This window comes from Narcine bancroftii, chromosome 1 (assembly GCF_036971445.1).
Source record: "Narcine bancroftii isolate sNarBan1 chromosome 1, sNarBan1.hap1, whole genome shotgun sequence".
NCBI classification, from domain to species: Eukaryota; Metazoa; Chordata; class Chondrichthyes; order Torpediniformes; family Narcinidae; genus Narcine; species Narcine bancroftii.
In genome coordinates, this window is record NC_091469.1 from 296210736 (window position 1) to 296233718 (window position 22983).

The 22983-nt window shown below is 40.7% G+C and overlaps 1 protein-coding gene across 1 annotated transcript in view; it reads left to right on the forward strand.

The window, feature by feature from the left end:
- Positions 1–12668, forward strand: part of LOC138751816 (vesicular glutamate transporter 2) — a 32479-nt gene extending 19811 nt beyond the window's left edge. Inside the window, exons 8-11 of the mRNA XM_069914653.1 lie at positions 2333–2465; positions 7360–7470; positions 9269–9396; positions 10762–12668. Coding sequence (XP_069770754.1) covers positions 2333–2465; positions 7360–7470; positions 9269–9396; positions 10762–11088 — 699 coding nt within the window. The 3' untranslated portion in view covers positions 11089–12668. The remainder of the gene's footprint in view (positions 1–2332; positions 2466–7359; positions 7471–9268; positions 9397–10761) is intronic.
- The last annotated feature ends 10315 nt before the right edge of the window (positions 12669–22983 follow it).

The following is a 22983-nucleotide window of genomic DNA, read 5'->3' on the forward strand; positions in this document are numbered from 1 at the left end:
AATGTGATAGCAGTCTTTATTTGCCCATGAGGGAAATTCACCACAGGGAATCACAATCACTCACACACTCTCACAAAGTACGGAAAACAATTGCATTGTATGGAACGAAACAACTATAAACAGCACTAGATATGGATGAAAATGCAGCAACACCCCTCGACCTAGTGCATGTATGGCAGCTACATTAAATAAAGAAAAAGAAACATGGTACGATGTTGATTAATCAATGTTCACCACAAAGCCCAGTACCCATTACTGGCATGCCTTGATCTTGATTCTCCAGTGTTGTCTCTGGTTCGTGACCTTAAATGGAGCTCAGGGAAAAGAGACCTGGCAGATCCAAATGTTGGCTTTATAACCCCCCCCCCCCCCCACCCCCAACCCCGCTGTCCAGTGGAGCCAGCCTAGGTGATTAACAGAGCCAGTGCAATGTTTTGAAAAAGTCAGTGCTCAGCACAGATGATCTTGACCTTGATTGACAGTTGTGGTGGCTTCCGATCAGATTCCCGCTGTAGAGGTCATGTGACCCTCCACAATCCACATTCCGACCAGGTTCCAGCCGAAGAGGTCACGTTACCCTCCACAATCCATACTACAGGGTGGAGGTTTTGAAATCTCCTGTTCCAACTACATTGATGTTGGAAGAGTTGATCTTGAGATGCATTATGTAATCATTATCTTATCGCCATTATGGAACATTGGTATTTGTCATTTGGCCACTTTGTGTTTCCACATGACACCTGTAACTGCTCTTCAAATGCACTGAGTGTACAATGAAGTGTTCTGGGATATACAAAGCCTACAAAAGAATCCACATCAGTGCAACTTTTTATTCTTTGTTCATAGTACTTGAATTATTCTGACGAGAAAAAAATAGTTTGGTGGAGGAGGAGGAGTGAGTGGTTCATGGGACAGTCAAACAAATTACTAAAGTTGAACCAGAATACTAGCGAAGAAAATCATGGCTGTAGTCTATTGTAGAGTTTCTGTTTATTGGAATACCTCAAATCTATTTTCAAAGATTTCTATTAATTTTTCTTCTGGTGCCAACATGTTGTAAATACATAGCTGGTGTTGATTTCTGTACAAACCAGTGAAATTGGAAACTGAATATAATAGATCAAAATGTGCCAGCAGTGGCTTTGAGAACCACTCATTTGTTGCAAGGGGCAAGTTAGTGTCACAGGGGTGCAGTTGGTAGAACTGCTGCCTCAGAACACTCCAGAGGCCGGGGTTTAATCCTGACCTTGGGTGGAGTCTGCATGTTTTCCCTGTGACTGTGAGGGTTTCCCCAAGTGCTCTGGTTTCCTCATCCATCCCAAAGATGTGGGGTTGGTGGGATAATTGGCCATTTCAAATTGTTCCTAATGCATAGGCGAATGGCAGAATATAGGGGAGGGGGGGATTGAGAGCAGAATAAAATGTAGATACTGTTGGATGTTTGATGGTCAGTGTAGACAGTGGCAGAGCTCCAGCTTCCTGCTGGATGATCCTGTATTGATCATTCGACACTTCTCTGCCTGGGCAATGGTGGTCTGGAAGTTGGGAGCGGCTGAATGTCAGACACAAGCTCCAAATTTATGCAGCTTACTCCTTACTTCTCTCTTTCTCAGAACTGGCCATTTATGATAATAATCTAACGTTTCTTTTTCCTTGAATATAGTCGATCTGATGATCCCAAAGACTGGCTATTAGCAACACCGCACCCAAATGATGTGTGTTTCCAACTACTCCCTCTATCAGAAACATTCCCTGTGTCCTACCATCCATTCCCCATCTTCTCTCCAATTGAACACTATTTCTTTTATCCTTCACAATTCTTGTTGTAATATCTCAGATGTAAAACATTCTGTTTATCTCCCACTTGCTAAGAGTTTCTGAAAGGTCCCAGCATTTTATGTTTTTATTTAGGATTTCCAGTCTCTGCAGTTGTCTGATTTCCAAGTGGTTTAAGGAAACTCTTTTAAGTCAATTCATCTCAACAACCTTGTTGTTATTTTGGACCAAACAATAAATATTAAGCCCGATAGTTTTCAACAGGCCATTTAAAGCCTGTACGGAGCTGACAGCGGTTGGACCCCATGCGGGGTGTGTTGATTTTGCTGCCCACTCTCCACGGCCCCACGCCACCATTTCTTTTTCTCTACTAGGCCACTTTAAAAATGGGCTGCAGTTGAGATCAGCCACCTCTGCTTTAGACTGTATTGGATTTCCCAGGAGATGTTTGCATACTTATCCATTTTTTCAAAAATTTGAGTGAACGAATTCCTCCGCTCAAGATACAGAAATACAAATCCTTTTCCTCTTTAACTGTTCAGTGTTGATATTTCAGGTTGGTATGCTGTCGGCTTTGCCTCATCTTGTCATGACTGTCATAGTACCTATTGGGGGACAGATTGCGGACTACCTCAGAAGTAAGAGGATACTTTCAACAACGATGGTCAGAAAAATAATGAATTGTGGAGGTCAGCCATTTTATTTTTTCATGACAGTGAAAATGGGTGCAGCAATGAAAATGTGACATGTGACATGTTTCTTAATCCTGTGGCGTGCATTATAATGTTGGGACAATTTGCATTGCTTGTGAGTTTAGGGACATGCAATAAGTAGATATCTTCTTATGGATTATTCAAATCACTGGATGAATGAATATTTATGCCAAGTCATTATTACCATCATGACGGCGGGGTTGGCAAGTGGGTTTGATTCTGAAAACAGATCTCCGGAATGCAAGATGCTGACTGCATTTAGTAACATTTGGGTATAGAATCTATGTTTCTATATAGCCAAGAAAATATCCTGCCAAGTTGAAGAGGGGATTGAGCAGGGTTAACCAGTTTGGTGCATGTTTCTGACTGCCTTAGAATTGGTGTCAACTTCACTTTGCAGGCTCATTTGCTTGTACCTTATGCCACTTAACTGCATTCTGTTTTCTCAGAGTTTCAGAGTTCTGTTTAGTGTCACACGTACATTGAAACGCTTATTTTATAAGAAGCTCCTTTTGTACATTGCTCACACTAAATTTAGCACTTCCCTATTCTTCAAATATTACGTGACAACAAAATATAACTTACAATCCCTATTTTTCTGGATCTTGCACATGTTTTCCACAAATGACACAGTGGTGTGAAAGACATCCCACAGAAACACATGGGAACCAGGCCAACTTCCCACCTCTGTCCACCTGCATTGGTGTTTGCCTCATCACATTTTTCTGATCTCTGGCCAGTTTGGAAGGATGCTAGCCCACCTGACCAGACTTTGTCTACCTACCCAAAGGTTGGGAAGGAGAGTAGGTCTGAAAATTTGTCTGTATGACTCCCTTTGTCAAGATGTAGACTTTGATGAATTTCATCCACATCCTTGGAACTCTCTGGCAGCACCTGTCTCTAGTTTCAGCAGGGTGCCAACAGTCCTGAAGTGGAAGGGACATTCTGTTTTTTCAATGAAACATTGCCTTCCCCTCTACTAAAACAGTGTCTTGCCCCATATCTTTTGAAATACACTGTTGCCAACCAGATGATATGATCCAACAGCCTCTCACCTCATCTGTCAAGAAACGTTGAGAGCATGCAGTGCTGGCCAACGTGAAGTAACAGTTGATGGTGTTAGGTGCTTGCATTTTAAAGGTTAGATGATGAGTTTCATTTGCACATCTAAGTACTGGCAAGAGCAAGCAATGTAGCCAATAATGACCCTCATTCCTGAAACAGAGGAGAATTTTGAAGGGCGAGCTGACAGTACTGTTTTGCAGTGAGCTTTGTAATTTTTAAGACTTTTTTAAAGCAATGTTCAAGAGCCAAGTCACATTTTAGTTCACAATACAAGTCACACAGGCAAACTTATATTATTAAAAATTCAGCCCTGATGATTTAAAATTGGTACAAGCTGCACTAGATGCTCTGGTTTTCCTCCTACATCCCAAGGATATCTAGGTTGATTGGCCACTATAAATTGCTTCTCGTGTGTGAGTGAGTGGTAGAATCTGTATTAGTTGATGAAAATGTTGGGTAACTAAATTTGGGTTTACTGTAAATATTTGTGTATAATGCGTTTCGTGTAAAACGTGACCCCCCATTTTTGAGGGGAAAAAGGGGGAAAAAATTTCCCCCCATGTATAATATGACTCCCCTCCCCTCGCCTGCCCGAGTCACGCTGGCATCTCTCTCCCCTCTCCCGCTCAAGGCGCGCTGCTGTCTCTCCCCCTCTCCCACCCGAGTCGCGCTGCTGTCTCTCCCCCCTCGCCTACCCGAGTTCCACTGCCATCTCTCCCCCTCCTCCCCCCAACCTAGTCGCACTGCCGTCTTTCTCACCTCTCCCGCCTGAGTCACGCTGCTGTCTCTCCCCCTCTCCCACCGAGTCGCGCTGCCATCTCTCCCCGCTGATTCACACTGCCAATTATCCTCCCTCCTCCCCCCCCCCAACCTAGTTGCGCTGCCATCAATGTAGTCAGCTGCTAATAATGAGTGGTTCAAAATGAACTAGCAAACATCATACTGCCCACAGAACTTTCAATGGTTGCATCTTCAAGTTGTGTAGAATGTATCTGCAGCCGACTACATTGTTAAACCTGGCAGAATTTTAAAAAAAATTACTCCCGTGTATAAGGCTCCCCCCTCGCAACCCACTTTGAGCTCGAATTTCGGTAAAAAATGTTTTGCATTATCCTTGAATATTCACGGTAATTTTGCATTAGTGCATCAGTCCTTCACGTGCAATGGGCATCCAATCTGCAATGCACCATTGGGTAGGACTTGAACTTGGTGACTTGCACTGTAGATGGTTGGTAGATCTCCTCAAGGCTGCTGGATATCTGCTCCCCCCCCACCCAACTATTTTGTTCAGATGCCTGCCTACATTTTTCTCATACCTTAATGAAGGACTCAAGCTCCAAATGTTGGTTATGTTTCTTTATCTTTGCTACATAAAATACAGTTTGATCTACTAGTTTCTCTAGCATTGCATTTTTGCTGGATATCTATCAGTGTAATCTGATCATTGCTATTTGGGGTGTTCCTGTAAAGCTGAATCGTTATTTGAACAATGTAGTTGTAAGTATATGTGTTGGGATGCAGTGAAGCATTTAAATATTTAGTCCAGTTCCTTAATATTTGAAATTGTTGATAGAATACATTGAGTAGACTGGGTCTTTATTCATTGGAGCGTAGAAGGTAGGGGGGGGGGGGAATTTACATCTACTCTATGTAAATAGGCTCTTCCCCTTGAGGGTAGGTGAGATTGGAATGAGGGGTCATAAGTTAAGGGTTAGGGGGCAAAAGTTTAGAAGTAACATGAGAGGGGGCTTCTTCACTCAGAGAGTGGTGGCTGAGTGGAATGACCTTCCGGAAGAGGTGACTGCAGCAGGGTCAATTTTGTAATTTAAGAGAAGATTGGATAAGTTCATGGATGTGAGGGGATTGGAGGGTTATGGACAGGGAGCAGGTAGGTGGGACTAGAGGAGATCACTTAAATTGGTGTGGACTAGAGGGGCCGAGATGGCCTGTTTCTGTACTGTAATTGTTATATGGTTATAAGTGAGTGAATGGAATGTGGTTCATGAAGCAGCAATTGAGGCTTGTGATACTTGTGGTAAGGTATGGTTTTTGAAGATGTTCTCACTGACTTTGAATATCCATGGGAAGTCTTTACTTTTCTTGAGGCTTCGTCTCATCAAAGTCAGTGTTGCAGGCTTGGCTCCCACAATTCTCCTTCCACCACCCTTGTGAAATATGTCTGTCATTCTTCAGATGTGGCTACAAGTCCACCCATCTTTCTCTCTGTGGATAGTCTAAACATCATTCCAATCGATCTCTCCTGTGACTGGATACAAATAATGAAAATTTGTACTCTGCCAAATCACTTTCCTCTCTGTCCGTTTCCAATCAAATTTAATCCCTCCATGTTGGCATTAACCATTACTTGCTGAGGTCATGGGAGCTAGCCTCTGATGTTTACAGCTCCTGCAATGGAAAATCAGAAGTCTGTTTTGGAAAGGGGAATGGGTGCAGCAAAGTAATGAGGCGGAAAGTTAAGGTAACGGTTCGCTCAAAGCTGTCACAGCACCTGGCTGTTGAGTCTAGGATCATCTTCCCAGCATCTACCTAATCAAAGATTTTGAAAACCTGAGCATTTTTTCCCCAGAGATTTTGTCTCTTGTTCTTCTAAAGGTGAATTTGAAACAATTTCCAGGAATAAACCTAGCTACCCCTGGCTACAATTGATCTTTGGCAAATCTATGCATCTGGGTTATGGAAGTGCACATATTGTACTCTGAGTAAACCAGCTCTGAAATAATTATGGTTGGTTATTTTTATTTACTTCTTATAACAAAGGCTACTATTTTGTATGATTTGTAGTTACCAAGATATTAATTTTCTGCGATTAATGTTCGTCTATCTTTTTGAAAACTATATTCTGCTTGTCTATTTTTCCAATGTAGATCACATCTCATTTCTTCTCTCTCTTATTTTGACACTTGTCCATAAACTTTGCACTTTCCTTAAACATAACTCAGTATCTGTGGTTCATGATTTCATTTGAAAATCTGAGATTACCACTTTATTGCATTAGCTGTTAGTGGGACTATTCTCCATTTCCAATATTAGTGGCTGGATGATTGATTGCAGATCCTATCTTATTCTAAGGAATAAGGAACTAAATAAATACAAGTTTGCTTTCTTCTCAAGTTATCAATAATACATATATAATATTCAGGAATGATCGGCAGATGACATTTATTGTCAATAGTAATTGTCCTAAGAAGATGGTTCAGGATCCTTTTATTGTCATGTTCATAATACAAAAAATGGTTACTTTTGGCTGACCCTGCATAATTGTGAATATTCTTCTTAAAATACTGCAGCTCATTGAAGTTTAGATGTGGATAATGATGTAGCTGTGATGTAAAGATTGATGATCCAAATGAGGATGAAGCACAAATTTTGCAGGGAACTTGCAGTTAAAATTATTTCCATTCATTGTTCCTCCCTTCCTTCTTGATGATCAGGTGGGTGGAGATCTTGAGTAGCTGCAGTCCACCATGTATTCTGACCACAGTGCAGCTTCTGGGTGCTGGTCAAAGACGGGATTGACGTGGAGTTTAGTTATAGGGATCGTCATGAGTGTACTGCAAGGAGTTATTTTTTAGTAACATTGTGATTGTACATAACCTGATAAGTGATGGTATTTTCTAATTTGGGTAAGGTAGGTGGATAATAGTTGATCTCATTAAATCAGGAAAGGCACTAATAATGTCACGAGGTGAGGAATTTGCTGGGAAGTACAATTAAATGCCACAATGTCTGATTTATTAACAGATCTACTCTGGATAATAATTGCTTGTGTTTAATTTCCCCAAAGGTTTTGGTTTGGAAGCAACATTTCTTCTTGTGGTAGGCTACTCGCATAGCAAAGGGGTTGCAATTTCATTCCTTGTCATGGCCGTTGGCTTCAGTGGCTTTGCTATATCAGGTAAAGCAATATTCATTCTTACTATTCAGTACCCATGGGCAGTGCTGGTTGCATGGATGTGCCAGTTATATGAGAATGCTGAATAACTATGTCACATCCTAATAATTGATGCATAAATCTTTAAATTAATTGCTGAATTGTATATTGATATTTTAAATGTTCTATGATTAATTTCTAAATATTAATGCACAGATTGAGCAATTTATGAAGTTGGTTAATATTAGAATTTTCTGCTAGTTGCAAAAGAATTCTGAATGCACAAATACCAGATAAATAAGCCATTACTGTACTTTGCAGATGGTCACTCAACTGTCAGTGTATTAAACACCATTATTTTATTTAGATTTTTTCCATGTGCAGTGTTTTGTTTGTATTTCTGTCCTTTAGAATGTATTCCATTCATCCTGAAAGCATTAGAACAGCAAACACGATGGGTTCTGTCACTGGCGTCACTCGTGGGGTGCAGACTGCACTGAGTGACGTTAAATTTTTGTGCAGTGTTTCAGCAGAAATTTATTATTTTTAATAAAAATATCCTTGTAGTTATAACCACAAAAACATTTTTTCATAAGCCCAGCTTACAAGGCTAAAACTCTGTGCTAATTTACTTTTTGAACCTTCCAATGTGCTCGGGTCAGAGCTGTCATTATTAACCAATTACAACGATGCTTCTAATCACGTGGTTTCATCTGCAGACACTGTGTGTATGATTTTGTAATTTAAAGGTGTAATTTTAATTTTGATAGTTGTTTATCTCACTACTATTGCCATTACATTCAGTAATATATGGGAATTACGATTTACAAGTAACATTAGTACAAGAAACATTACTAAGGATTCTGTATTGTTTGGTACATGGAGGAGGTCCATGATTGGGGGTGGGGGTGTGACACCACTGGGTTTCATTCAGAAATAGCAATTTAAAATAAACTAGGCCCAGGCTTTCCTTAGCAATGCTTGAAAGGTGAATGGGTGAGAGAAGCATCGTGATCCTTCAGGACTTGCAATAGGAAATCAACTCTTTTTGTGATGTTTAAGAAAATGCCTAATGATGTGCGTCAATGAGGAGAATATTAGTGAGTTAACTATCTCTGAACACAATAATTAAATTACTGCCACTTTGGCAAGAAAATAATTTTCTTTGGCATATTGCAATGGACTGTGTATGACCTGGTCATTTATTATTAATGAGTTTTTAATGATGAAATGAAGCCAAAATTGTGTTTGATTTGGATTCTGAAGGCAAGTAAAATAGCACTTCTAAACAGATAGTAATAATGTTCCACGTGAACAGATTCCAAATTTGACCGATACGACTTGCAGAAAGTGGGTAGAATGTTTTGTTTTTCTTGAGCTCCCAGAAGCAGTCCAGGCCACGATGGGGAGAATTACTCCACAAGAGCCACTCCTGTAATTGCCAGTAAATTACAGGAAGTTTATTTTGTGACTCCTGGTAATAAAAGGGACAATATAATTCAATTAATCCATACTGAATTTCTGACTTTCAAATATCATGTAGTAGCTTTAAACATGGTTAAAGATATTTGCCCATTTGTACTTTTACAAGCTGTGTACTGCCAGTTGTAAATTGATCCCAATCCATTTTCAACTTTTGAAATACTAACTCAGAAATCTTTCCCTTGTTTGTTGGTTTAAGAGGCACTTAAAACTACACAAATGCATAAAAATAACTTAATTTTTTTTTACCTTGGATGGTAAAAAGATTAATTTAGTTATTTTGTTTACATTTTAGAAGGTGTGAATTTACATTCATAATCAATTCTTACTTTCTATTCAGGTTTCAATGTTAACCATCTGGATATAGCACCAAGATATGCCAGTATTCTCATGGGAATTTCTAATGGCGTGGGGACATTGTCTGGTATGGTGTGCCCTCTGATTGTTGGTGCCATGACCAAAAATAAGGTATGGAAAGGTGGGATGGCGCAGTTAGCTTTGTGGTTAGTGTAATGCTGTTACAGTGGCAGTGACCTGGGTTCAAATCTGGCACTGTCTGTGAGGAGTTTGTATGATCTTCCCATGTTTCTTCCCACTGTTTGAAACTTACCGGGGGTGTAGGTTAAATTGGGTGGCACGGACTCGTGGGCCGAAATAGCCTGCTATCGTGCTGGATGTCTGAATTTAAAAAAAAAATTCTCCAGTGCATGGCTAGCTGGATGGATGACAATTCCACTGTAACATTTGTCTTTAGAATGATGCCTCAGTTTTGATATCCATTTTTGGGAATAATATATTATTCTGTGCAAGTGATTACACTTCATAAATCTTTTATTTGCTACAAGTTGTTTGGAGAATCTTAACTAAAACTCTTATAATGCAATTGTATATGATAGATTTCAAAATGTGGAGATTGGTTTAACACCCACATTTGTGACCATTTTACATAACCAACCCAAAATATGATCGTAGGGTTCTCTCGCCTCACATGAAAAGTAGAAAAATCTGATGGAAAATTGCATGTGTGACAGAGAACGTCTAAATGAGAATTTTTACATTTAGACACAAAGGCCAGTCACAGGCCCTTCTTGCGCATACCACCCAAATACCCTCCAATCCCTGTACATTTTGGAGGGAGAGAAAAAAATTGGAGTACCCGGAGGAAACCCATGAGACACAAGGAAAGCATACAAACTCCATACAGAGAGAACCGGATTCGAACTCAGGTTGTTGGCACTGTAAGAGCGTTGCATTAATTGGTATGCTAACCATACCGTCCTGTGATATTGGAGTATTATCAAACTCTTCTAGAATTGATAAATACTGATGCACACTGGTTAACTAAACACTGACATATTGAAAAAAATATTTTGCTATTTTCTCTACTGATTCCAGCAATTGTGGCCAAAGGGCCAATTTGTTTGCTATAATACTCGGTTAATTATGAGAGTTTACATGTAGCAGGTTAGCATTATAAGGGACAAACAGGAGCATAGTCACTGCACAGGTTAATTTGTAACATGAATACCCTACATATGTAAATTGGCAGGGCATAAACAAGTTTCACAGTACATTATATATTTTAATACATATGTTGCACTGAGGGCTTATGTGCATTTGGAGAAGAACTGGGAGTTACTTTGGTAGTCTTGGCCAATTCTTTTTTTCAGTCAATACGACCAGACAAATGAGATAATCTGCTCATTAACACAGTTTCATTGGCTGTTTGTGGGAGCTTAGTTACAAGGGCAACTGCATTTCAAACGTAATTTATTAGCTTAAGGATGTAATGAAGGGCAATTTAAATGCAAGTTTGTCTGCTTTCATTCACAGAGTCAGAAAGAATGGCAGTACGTCTTTCTAATTGCGGCACTAGTCCACTATGCAGGAGTCATATTTTATGGGTTATTTGCATCAGGCGAAAAACAGCCTTGGGCAGACCCTGAGCAAACTAGCGAAGAAAAATGCGGTTTTATACACGAAGATGAACTGGCAGAAGAAACTGGGGACATTACCCAGAATTATGGAACAACAAAGTCTTATGGGGCCACCACTTGTAGCAATGGCGGTTGGCCGAACGGATGGGAGAAGAAGGAAGAGTTTGTACAAGAGGAAATGAAAGATTCTTACTACTGTAAAGACCAAGGAGACTATTCATAACAGGGAAATAAACAAAAAAAAGGTCTATTCGATATTTTGTATTGTCTAAGATTAATTGTGATTGTTTGCACAGAATACTGTGGTGTGAATGTCCACACATAAGAATGACAATTGTTAACAGTGTATAAATTAACAATGCAGCATTTGAGTGCAATCTGTATAAAATGGTCGTGTGCATCATCTCAACCAGGCTTTGCCAATTTTTTTTAGAAGAAGGATTTGGGTTTTTTCAGGATCTGCAGGTTAACCAGGCAACTGCCAGAAAATTTAGCTGGGATGTTTAAAATGATTTAGCCATTCAAAAGGAGAAACTTCGTACAATTTAACTGGCCATCTATTCAAATAAAATATAAATTCTAACTTAAAAAGTGCTTGGGTAAATGATTGGTTAGGAATTGTACTGTTGAGTTTGAATATTGAAGACATTTCAGTGGATCTAAGCCAAAGTTTAATGCATATTGTATGTATACTCACATACTTGGGACAAACTGAACTTAAAAGATTAGAAAACTAAAACCCCATGCATTTTTCTGAAATCAACATTTTTAATCTGTGAAATCCCATTGAATCAATAGGTTTTCATCCTGGTTAGACATTTTATATATCCTAGAGCCAAAATGCATGCATTATTAAGTCCATCTTGGATGTGTATAAATTTACATTGTTTTCCACCAAACCAAACAAATGGTTGTACAAGTCTCGCCATTACCATGAACAAAGTATGCAAGAGAAAAATGCCATAGAGCACACATATTAATAATTTATCTATTGATATTCTAGATAAATAGCTTTTATAATGGAAAATCACATATTTATGATTTATCTGTACTTGAATATAATTAGCACTTAAAAGAGGTAATTTATCATATATAAAGGAGTAAAAGCTTTGCAAAAATTTAATTTACTGTAAAAAAAATCCTCCACAGAAATCTATCATAACCCCAGATGTAGGATCTGCATCTGACCAAAAAGCAGAAAAAGAACAGAACACAGTCCTCATTGAAAACAGAAGATAGCATGCCTCGTCAGATTTAGGATTAGTATCACTCAATGTCCTTTTTGGCTAAACCCATGTTCCCTCCACGTTATTAGATTCAGCAAGGACTGCAGTATTTGTGTACAAAGCAATAAATCTACATAATCAACTGCATTTGCTAGTACTGTGTGGTTCACTAATGTAGCTCGTTATAGCTTTTGGTTGTAGGTAATAATTATGCTGGATACATCAGCACCTCATGTTCACCAGTTAAGACACATTCTACATTGAAATTTTGCTCCGCAAATGATGGCAGTCTGACTCATTAGTGGTACAGTTCAAGATGTATCAACCATTTGCTGCTGTACTGTGTGTTCCAGGTGGCGCAGGGGATTGGGTTATTTCTATTTGTTGGCTATACCGTACTAGTAGGTGGAGGCTGTTTAGTGTCTGTTGTCCCAGTATACAAGTCGGGAATGGCTTCTGTTACTAATGAGGGAAACCTACTTGACCTGAAGGTAGTACCCTTGCTTTGTGCCTCAAAGTGATGTGAAATGTGGTCATGCCGTTGCTGTGTACTTTTGGAGAGATGTGGACTGTGTCACTTTTGTTGCTGCAAAAAGTGTTAATAAAAAGCTCTAGCTATACTTTTACACAAAAGTTATGTTCTTATAGCTGGTGGTATATAATTATGCATATTGTAACATTTTCAAGAGGATTTTAGCCAGTGGATTTGAAACATAATTGAGTCAGATGCTTGTGCATCTGATCTTCAGCATCCGTGGTAGACTCAGAGTCCAGATAAAATTTAAGTTACACCTCATGCACCAAAATCATAGAACATTACAGCACAGAAAACAGATCCCATTTATTATTCTGTCTAGCCCCACTGACCTGCACCCTGTCCATAGCTTTCCATACCTTTCCCATCCATGTGCCTGTCCAAATTTTTCTTAAAATGTTAAAACTGGGTCTGCATTCATCATTTCAGCTAGTAGCTTGTTCCACGCTCCTACCACTCTCCTCCGTGTAAAGACGCTCCCCCTTATGTTCTCTCTAAACTTTTCCACTTTCACCTTTAACCTATGTCCTCTGGTTTGTATCTCACTGAACCTCAGTGGAATAAAAAAAACCTACTTGCATCTATTCTATCTCTACCCTACATCATTTTGTATGCCTCTATCAAATCTCCCCTTATTCTCTGTGCTCCAGGAAATAAAGTCCTAAATTGTTTAACCTTTCCTTCTAACTCATCTGCAAGCATCTTACAAGTTAACTCGAACATTCATTCAGTCATATAATGTAGAAGAGCAAGAACATAATTTCAGTGTGTAGGATTCCAATCAAAAAGAAAGATCAATTTGTACCAAGCAAGGGCAGCATCACTATGTTCAAGTAGAAATAGAATACCATAATCCAAATCTTGAACAGGTCACATGAATGTATAAACCTTTTCCAATGAATCTAAGGAATGGAATGGGTATGTAACTCTTGTTACATATCTGTGCTCATTCCCTTTAAGGGGATCTTCAAATTTAATTGATAATTCAAGTGCAGGTAAGCAGTTTAAAAAAAAAATGCTACTTTTATTTAATTCAAGAGATACGGTGCTACAGGCTGAGCAAGCATTTACTTCCCAGCCCCAATTTCCCATGAGAAGTTGGTGGTGAGCTGCCTTTTTGAACTGCTGCAGCCTTGGGATGTGGGTAGGCCCACTTACTATCAAGGCTTTTAATTCATTTCTAGCAGAAAGATTTTCTTCAATAATTTTACGTGATGTTATTTTCATTCACTTGAATGGCTAACTGTGAGGTAATAAAAATATTGAGGGGAATAGATTGCGTAAACACAGGGTATTTTGCTCAGAGAGAGGGAATTAATTTCCAGAGGAGATCGGTGGGGGGACAGATATTTAACAGGAACCTGAGGGATAACCTTTTAAAAAAAAAACAAACAGAAGGTGGTGAGTATATGGAGGTGCTGGATAAAGTGGTGGTAGACAGATCATAACATTTTCAAAAATGGATGAATACATGGATAGGAGAGGTTCAGAGGATAATAGGTCAAATTAAATGGCTGAGACAATTTGGATGGCATGAGCAAGATGGGTTGAGTGGCCCGTTTTCATGCTGTCTGCCTACACGACTCTAAATAGTTAAATGTCTCTGATAGCCAGAAATGTTCAAAAACCACTTTAAAGGCTGAATACTGTCCAAGGACCAGACTTCTGATTCCACTATCTGAGGCCTAAGCCTAGGATACTACAGTCAGTGCAGGGGGTTAGCACAACACTTTTACAGTGCCAGCAGCACGGGATGAAATCCATCGCTGTCTGTCAGGCGTTTTTACGTTCTCCCTGTGACCATGTGGGTTTCCTCCTACATTCCAAAGATGTACGGATAAGTAGGTTATAATTGGTCAGAAAGGTATAAGTGGGAGCTGCAGGCTCATGGGCCACAAGGGTCTGCTACTGTGCTGCATCTCTAAATTGAAATAAAACCAAATTAAAATCAACCCTATACTGCTTTACCTTAAAAAAATAGCTGCAGTGGCATTTCAACAGGATAATAAGACCCACTGGTAGATGAGGGCATTGGGGTAGATCAAACAAAATCTGGCACATTAGAATAGTTATTGTTAGTACCTATTGATGTCTCAAAAATAGATCATGTTCACTGACTACAAATTCAGTATTTGTCTTAGCCATGAACCTGGCTTTGAAGAGTTGTAAGAAATAGTATAGTTCTTTAATAGAGTTACAGAGTGATAACAGAACAAAACCTGGCCCTTTGCACCATTAAGTATTTCTTGACCACAGGTTACTATTTCACTCCTGGGCTAGTCTTTCTTTAGAACACAGAGGAGCAGGATTGATCCCTCAATTCTACCCCATCATTCATGGCTGAATTGCCACAGGCCTCAAATCTGCTTCTGTGCCCGTTCCCTACAGCCCTGACTTCCAGGATCTTGCAAATGTCACTAATGATCAAGTCTCCAAAATCTATTGGGGTAGAGATTCACCATCCTCTGTGAGAATGTGAATCAAATTATGATGGCATCAGGGGTGAACATCTGAATTTAGTACTGGTGCCACTTTAATTCACTTGTAACCAGAGGACACAAAATTCCCATCAGCTGAGCTGTTCAATTCCAATGAACACAACACGACAATGAATGATTCCCTCAATCATCTCTTTTACATCATCTCTAAATTTCCCAATCAGGGGTGCCCAACCTTTTTAGACCATTCATGGAATACTTGATCCCTCATCAACCCCAATGGAATCACGGCATTGGATGGGGGGAGGGGTGGGGTGATGGGAGCGTTGGACGGGGTGGAGGCAGTGCTACCAAAGGTACAAAGAATACATATATTTTTCTTCTACCCTCGGTCTGTCATCCCGTTCACTCTCAATTTATTCAAAGGCTAAAGCCAAATACAACATAGCAGCCGCTAAGGTCTGCTCTCGCGAAAAGTTTGCCATTACTGCCATTGGCACTATTTTCCATTGATCCGCTGCTTTTTTCTACAGCAAAAGTTCAATTGACCCCCTCTCTCCTCAACATATTCGACCCACTGGCATTTATTGACCCCTTGGATAGTCCCATTGACCCCCAGGGGGTCAATATCAACTACTTTGGAGATCCATGTTCCCAATGGACAGTCCCTTGCCTCGCCACAAAAGATGCTGCACAAATCATCTCAACTGTGCAACAAAAGTACCAGGCAATGATCTACATAAAGGAGACCCTAACCTTCCACCATTCACTGGTGTATGTTTATTGGGGGGTTTAGGATTGCTAAATGATTGCACATAGTCAATCACTTATAAAAGTGATTATAAGTGTTATAAAGCCCAACAAGTCTTCCGGCAACAATCTTCTGGGAGTTATGCAATGACTGTGCTTACAAATCAGAGGCTGTGTATCCTATGGTGAACAACTTGTTTCTCCATGCCCCAAAGAGTTTGCACCATCTATGAGGTACATGTCACTGGGATCACTTCAGGGGAAGGTCAGACCTCTATGAAAAGGATGAGCTGCAGCTAAACTGGATAGGGACCAATATTCTGGCAGGAGGGTTTGTTAGAGCCATTGGGAAGGGTTTAAACAAGCTTTGCATGCATAGGGAAATCACAATGAGAGCAAAGAGAATAGGATAGCAGAAAGACAGGGAGTTACCACAGAGGAAGTAATGAATAGTAAAGAGGTTGTCAAAAACGACAAAGGAAAGGCAGGCGAGCAGACAGGAGAAAGAGCTGTTCAACAGGAATACAACACAAATGACATTGATAACAGGATTATGGGAACTTTACTTAAAAGCACATAGCATCAGAAACAAAGGAGATCACCTGGTTGCTCAGATTCAACTAAAATGGTATGACATTGTGGCCATTACTGAAACATGGCTCAGTGAGGTGTGTGATTGGGAGCTCAGTATCTGAGGATAGACAGTCATTAGGAAAGATAGGCAGGAGGGTAGAGGTGGAGGGGTGACTATAATTGGTAAGTAATGACATTAAATCAATAGAAAGAAGAGACATAGGGTCTAAAGCAGTTGAATCAGTATGGGTTGAATTAAGAAATGTTAATGGTAAAAATTTTGCATTAGCAGTTATATACAGCTCCAAGAACCAGCAGGGAAGTGGACTATGAGATACAGACAGAAATATTAAAGTCACATCACAAAGATAATATCAAAATAATTATGGGAGATCTTAACATGGCAGGGGATTTGGAAGATGAGTTTGTAGAAGGAGAATGAGTTTGTAGAAAACTCTTCTTTTTCTTTGGCTTGGCTTCGCGGACGAAGATTTATGGAGGGGGTAAAAAGTCCACGTCAGCTGCAGGCTCGTTTGTGGCTGACCAGTCCGATGCGGGACAGGCAGACACGATTGCAGCGGTTGCAAGGGAAAATTGGTTGGTTGGGGTTGGGTGTTGGGTTTTTCCTCCTTTGCCTTTTGTCAGTGAGGTGGATGGATTTTTTGAACAGCTTGTTGAGAAGCCCACCAGTGGATCCATAGTTCTCGATTGGGTCATGTGCAATGAACCCAAGGTTGTTAGGGAGTTAAAGGTCTGAGAATCTCTAGGAAGCAGTGACCATAACATGGTCGAATTCAATTTCAAATTTGAAAAGGAAAAAATGTTATTGGATGTATCAATTTTTCAGTGGAATAAGGGAAATTATGGTGGAATGAGGAAAGAACTGACTCAAGTCGACTTGAAAAGCAAACTAGTCGGAGAAGCAGAGCAGGATTGGAAGATAATTTTGCAAATAAATAAAAGGCATGCAGGATAGATATATTCAAAGGGAAAAGGAAATTAATCAAAGGAAAAATGGTACCAATGTGGCTAACAAAAGAATTGAAGACTAAGATAAAAGCAAACGAGAGGGCATACAAGGAAGTTAAAACTAGTGGGAAATCAGATGACTGGGATTCCTTTAAAACCTTACAGAAAGAAATAGACAGTCATAAGGAAAGAAAAGATGAGTTATGAAAGGAGATTGGCAAACACTATAAAAAAAGATAGTAAGAGTTTTTTAAAAAATATAAAGAATAAAAGACATAGGACCAATAGAAAATGATGCTGGGAAAATTATAATGGGTTATAAAGATATGGCAGAAGAATTAAATCAATATTTTACATCAGTATTCACTGTGGAAGACATTAGTAATATCCCTGACAGTCAGAGGCTTCAGGGAGTGGAGTTGGATACAGTTAAGATTACGAGAGAAATTGTGCTCGGTAAATTGAATGGATTAAAGATAGATGAATCTCCCAGACCAGATGAGGTACACCCATGGGTTTTGAAAGAGGTGGCTTTGGAGAATGTAGATCCATTGGTGACAATCTTCCAGAAATCAATAGTCTCTGTGTGTTTCCAGGGGATTGAAAGATTGCAAATGCGGTTCTGATGTACAAGAAAGGTGGGAAACAGAAAAAAAGGTAACTATAGACCTACAAGTCTGATGTCGATGGTTGGGAAGATTTTAGAGTCAATCCTCAAGTATGAGGTTGTGAAATACCTAGAGATGTATGACAGGATTGTTTTTTTTTAAAAGGGTAGATCATGCCTGACCAATCTATTAGAGTTTTTTGAAGAAATCTCAGGTAGGATAGACAAAAGGGAGGCTGAGGATGTTATGTATTTGGATTTTCAAAAGGATTTCGATAAGGTGATGCATGTTAGGCTACTAAATAAGATGAAGGCCCTTGGAATTACAGGGACGCTATTAGACAGGATAGAAAATTAGCTGATAGGCAAAAAGCAAAGGGTTGAAATTAAGGGATCCCTGTAACAAGCGGTGTTCCGCAGGATTCAGTCTTTGTGCCGCTGCTGTTTACAATTTATATTAACGATTTGGGTTGTGGAATTAATAGTTTTGTGGCCAAATTTGCAGATGACACCAAGATAGGTGGTGAAGTAAGAACTGTTGAAGAAAGTGTAAAATTGCAGAGGGATATAGACAGATTGGGAAACTGGGCAAAAATATGGCAGATGAAGTACAAATGTTGAGAAGTATTTAGTTCTACATTTTTGCAGTGGAAATAAACAGGCAGAGGACTATTTGGATGGTGGAAAATTCACTCCTCGGAGGAGCAAAGAGATTTGGGTGTCCTTGTGCAGAGCAACCTAGAAGTTAATGCCCAGGTGATATTGGTATTGAAGATCATTTCAAGAGGTATAGTGTATAAGAGTAGAAAGGTATTAGAGATTCTATGGAGCATGGGCGAGACACCATTTAGAGTACTGTGTACAGTTTTGGGCCCTCTATCTTAGGAAAGATGTGATGTTGTTGGAAAGGGTGCAGAGGAGATTTACTAGGATGATTCCTGGAATCCAGGGGCTGGAATATGAGGAGCATTTGGCAGCTCTTGGGTTGTATTCATTAGAGTATAGGAGAATGAGGGGGGATCTCACAGAGACATTTCAAATATTGAAAGTCTTCGACAGAGTGAATGTGGATAACCTTGATGGCTGAATCGAAGACAAGGGGTCATAGGCTTAAAATTAGAAATTATCTAATTAAAACAGAGAGGAGGAAGGACTTCTTCAGTCAGAGGGTTATTGATCTGTGGAACTCACTGCCGCACAAAGCAGTGGAGGCCAGATCACTGGGAGTATTTAAACAGGAAATGGTTAAGTATCTCATTAGTAAGGGTATCAAGGGATATGGGGAAAAGGCTGGTAATTGGAATTAGGTGTGAGCATAGTTCAGCCTAGTGTAGAGTCACAGAATGGACTCGATCTGCCTAGTGGCCTGCTTCTGTTCCTTTATCTTGTGATATCAAGAGTACAATGGAATAACTTCCACTTTGCTGAGTTGATCCAGTTCCAACAATAATCAAGCACACCCAAATTATTTCCACAATCATTTAGTTTGCTGCAGTGGAATTATAACTAAGGGCAAGTGAAGCAACAATTATGATTTTTTTCATGGGTGCATTTACATGTTGCATTTTTTAGGTGAGGCTTAGTAGCTGTCAGGATTACCCGCACAGAGATTTATGCTTGTTCATTCATATAATGGCATCTTTGATAAATATTAAGGATGTGGTAGTGTCTCACTCATATCACCAAACAAACTATTACAATATCTCCCTCAACATGATTGGACCCTTGGTATCAGATTTTGCTCATGCAGCACTCCGCACTTGCTCCCAACCACCCTCCACTAATCACCATGGTCCTTGCCTGATTTATTAATTGATGCACACAACCTTAACTCTGATCCATCAAACCTGGATACCTCTGGTCTGTGATGCATCTTGTCCCTCATTCACCCCAACCTGTCACCGAACACTTTGCTAAACCACAATCTTTCCCACCTTCCTGCACCAATATGCAGCTTTAATGTCACAAGCTTTCCCGAGCATGTGTGCAGTTTGAAGGTGTTTTCAAAGGACTTAAATCTAAGCTATGAATGTATGAGAGGAGAGCTAGCCGGAGTCGATAGGGAGAACACAGCAAATGATAGACAGGCAATGGTCAGGATTTAAATACAGACAGTGCCCTCCATGATGTTTGGGTCAAAGGCACTTTTTTTCCTTTATTCATTCCTAAGCTCCACAGTTATAAATATGTTATCAAACAATTCACATGTGATGAAAATGCTCATCCAGATTTTATTCAGTTATTTCTATACATTTTGGTTTGAACATGTAGAAATTAGTTCCCTCTTTTCAGGGCACAATAATGTTTGGGACTCTGACTTCATAGGTGTTTGTGAGTACTCAGATATGTTTAAATGTTTTATTGGTGCAGGTATAAGAGAGCTTTATGCTTGCTTCTCAGCTTTTGATCACCTTTGGAGTCTGCAGTTTTTCCAACATGAGCACCAGAGTTGCGCTAATGAAAGTCAAAGTCAAAGTGGCTGAAAAACCAGAATGAAACCGTCCGAGACATCGCCCAAATATTAGGATGACCAAAAATTAACTGCTTGGAAAATCATTAAGAGGAAAGAGCATACTGGGGAGCTCAGTAAATCACATTGGTCGGCCAAGGGAGACCACAATTGCCTAATGACAGAAGAATTCTCATCATAATGAAGAAATATCCCCCAAACGCCTGTCTGATAGATCACTCTTCCTATTGGGTCTGTAATTGGAGGTAGCAGGTGCGGATGTGTCATTGATTACTATCCGCAGAAGAATTCATGAACTGAAATACAGAGGCTACACTGTAAGGTGCAAACCACAGAAATAGCATGGTCAGATTACAGTTTGCCAAGAAGTATTTAAAAGAACTTGCTGAATCTTGGAAAAAGGTCTTGTGGACAGATGAGATCAAGATTAACCTGTAGAAGAGTGATGGCAAAGGAAAGTGTGGAAGTGTTAGTGAACTGCCCAAGATTCAAAACATACCACCTCATCCGTGAAACATGATGGTGGGGGTGTTATGGCCTGGGCATGTATGGCTGCTACAGGTACTGGTGCACTTATCTTCATCGATAATGTAACTGCTGATGGCAGTAGCAAAATGAATTCTAAGGTGTAGAGAAATATCTATTCAAATTTGAGCAAATGCCTCTCAAATTTCATCGGACAACAAGACAATGATCTCAAACATACTGCTAAAGCAACAAAGGAGTTTTTCAAAGCTAAAAATTGAAAGCTCTTGAATGGCCAAGTCAGTCACCCGATCTAAATCCAAATTGAGCATGTCTTCCTTATGCTGAAGAGAAAACTTAAAGGGACAAGCCCTGAAAACAAACAAGAGCAGAAGATGGCTGCAGTAGAGGCCTGTCAGAGAGGATACTCAGCATCTGGTGATGTCTACGAATCATAGAAATAGTCATTGACTGCAAGGGATATGTGTGATAGTACAGATTCTATCACCAATGTGTATACGTACAGATGGTAGTGTAGGATGACTGTGATTGGCTGAGAGTGTAGCCACACCTACTGGCAGGTCTTAAAGGATTGCTCCTAGCCAGACCAGGTCATTCTGGGCTGGTCGACCTACTTTTGATATGCTCTAGTCTTTTAGTTAATAAAAGCCTTGGTTTGGATCAACAAGTCTATGGTTCTTTCGACAATTTTATTAACTAAAAAATTTTGAAGGGATGGAGCATATGCTACGGCTGGGACACCTCGACATCGACCCACAGTCAGCTACAGCCTCGAATGACTTTAAGCTACTGGGTGAGATGCTTCAAAACATACTTATAGCTCTTTGATCCTGCCGTGATAGAGGACAACCATCGACTACTAATATTGATGACTATGGTATCCCCATGAGACTACCAGAGTGTCCAGGACGCGACCACTTACATTGCAGCCATGAAGATGCTGAAAGGGCTCTATGAGCGACCGGTGAACAGGGTCTATGCTTGGTAAAAAATGTTACAAGGAGGCAACAGCCCGGTGAGACCTGTACAGCTTATATTCAGGCACTAAGGGCAATGGGCAGGGACTGTGCTTGCACAGACAGAACTGCTGCAGAGACCACAGACAATCTGATTCGAGATGACTATGTGGCTGGGTTTCAATCGAATGAGGTGAGGCATCGCCTATTTGAGCACGGGGGAGAAAATCAAGAGGACATGATCTGGATCGCAGAGACGATGGAGGCTGTGGTCTTAAGAATGGACATGTACTCTCGGGGCTGGACCCCACACTCTGATGTAAGTAGTATGCCCACCCTCTACCATACTACTGCTGCTACGCTACCCGATGCAACCCCAAAGTGTTATTTCTGCGGGAGGAATAAGCACAGCAGGTCCCAGGGCCCAGCAAGAAAAGCCAGGTGCCAGAAGTGCCTTAAAAAATGGCCACTTTGCTGTAGTCTGTCACTCCAAAATGGCTGCTGTCAAACATAGTGCCTCGTGTGAAGCCAAATCATCACTCTCCATTTCAAACACTTCTTCCTCAGAGCTCTCGTCCAATGAGAGCGAGGACTCCACCGCGCGGCAGCACCTGATGTCACGGGGCAGACCCCGAGTGCGGAAGGTCAACCCACCCTCACAATGACATTCACCCTACCTTACGAAGCAATGTCCGATCAGGCCCCAGCCCCGACCTCAACACCTGCCGTCGCCGGCCAGGAACCCACTGCCGCTGACCAGGGACCCGCCGCCACCGACCAGGGACCCACTGCCGCCGCTGCCGACCAGGGACCCGCAGCGCCCGCTGCCAACCAGGGACCTGCCGCCGCTGCCGACCGGGATCACGCCGATGCTGCCGACCCAGTACCCACACTATGCCGACAAGGCACAGCCACTCATCAAGACCACCTCCTTTCCCCTGTCAACCGAAGCCAGAGTGGCCTTCGACCGCATCAAATTGGACATTGCTGCTGCAACGCTGCACGCCATCGACGAGTCCATTCCATTCCAAGTTGAAAGCAATGCGTCTGACTTTGCACTAGCAGCCACTTTGAACCAGGCAAGCCGGCCGGTAGCCTTCTTCTCCAG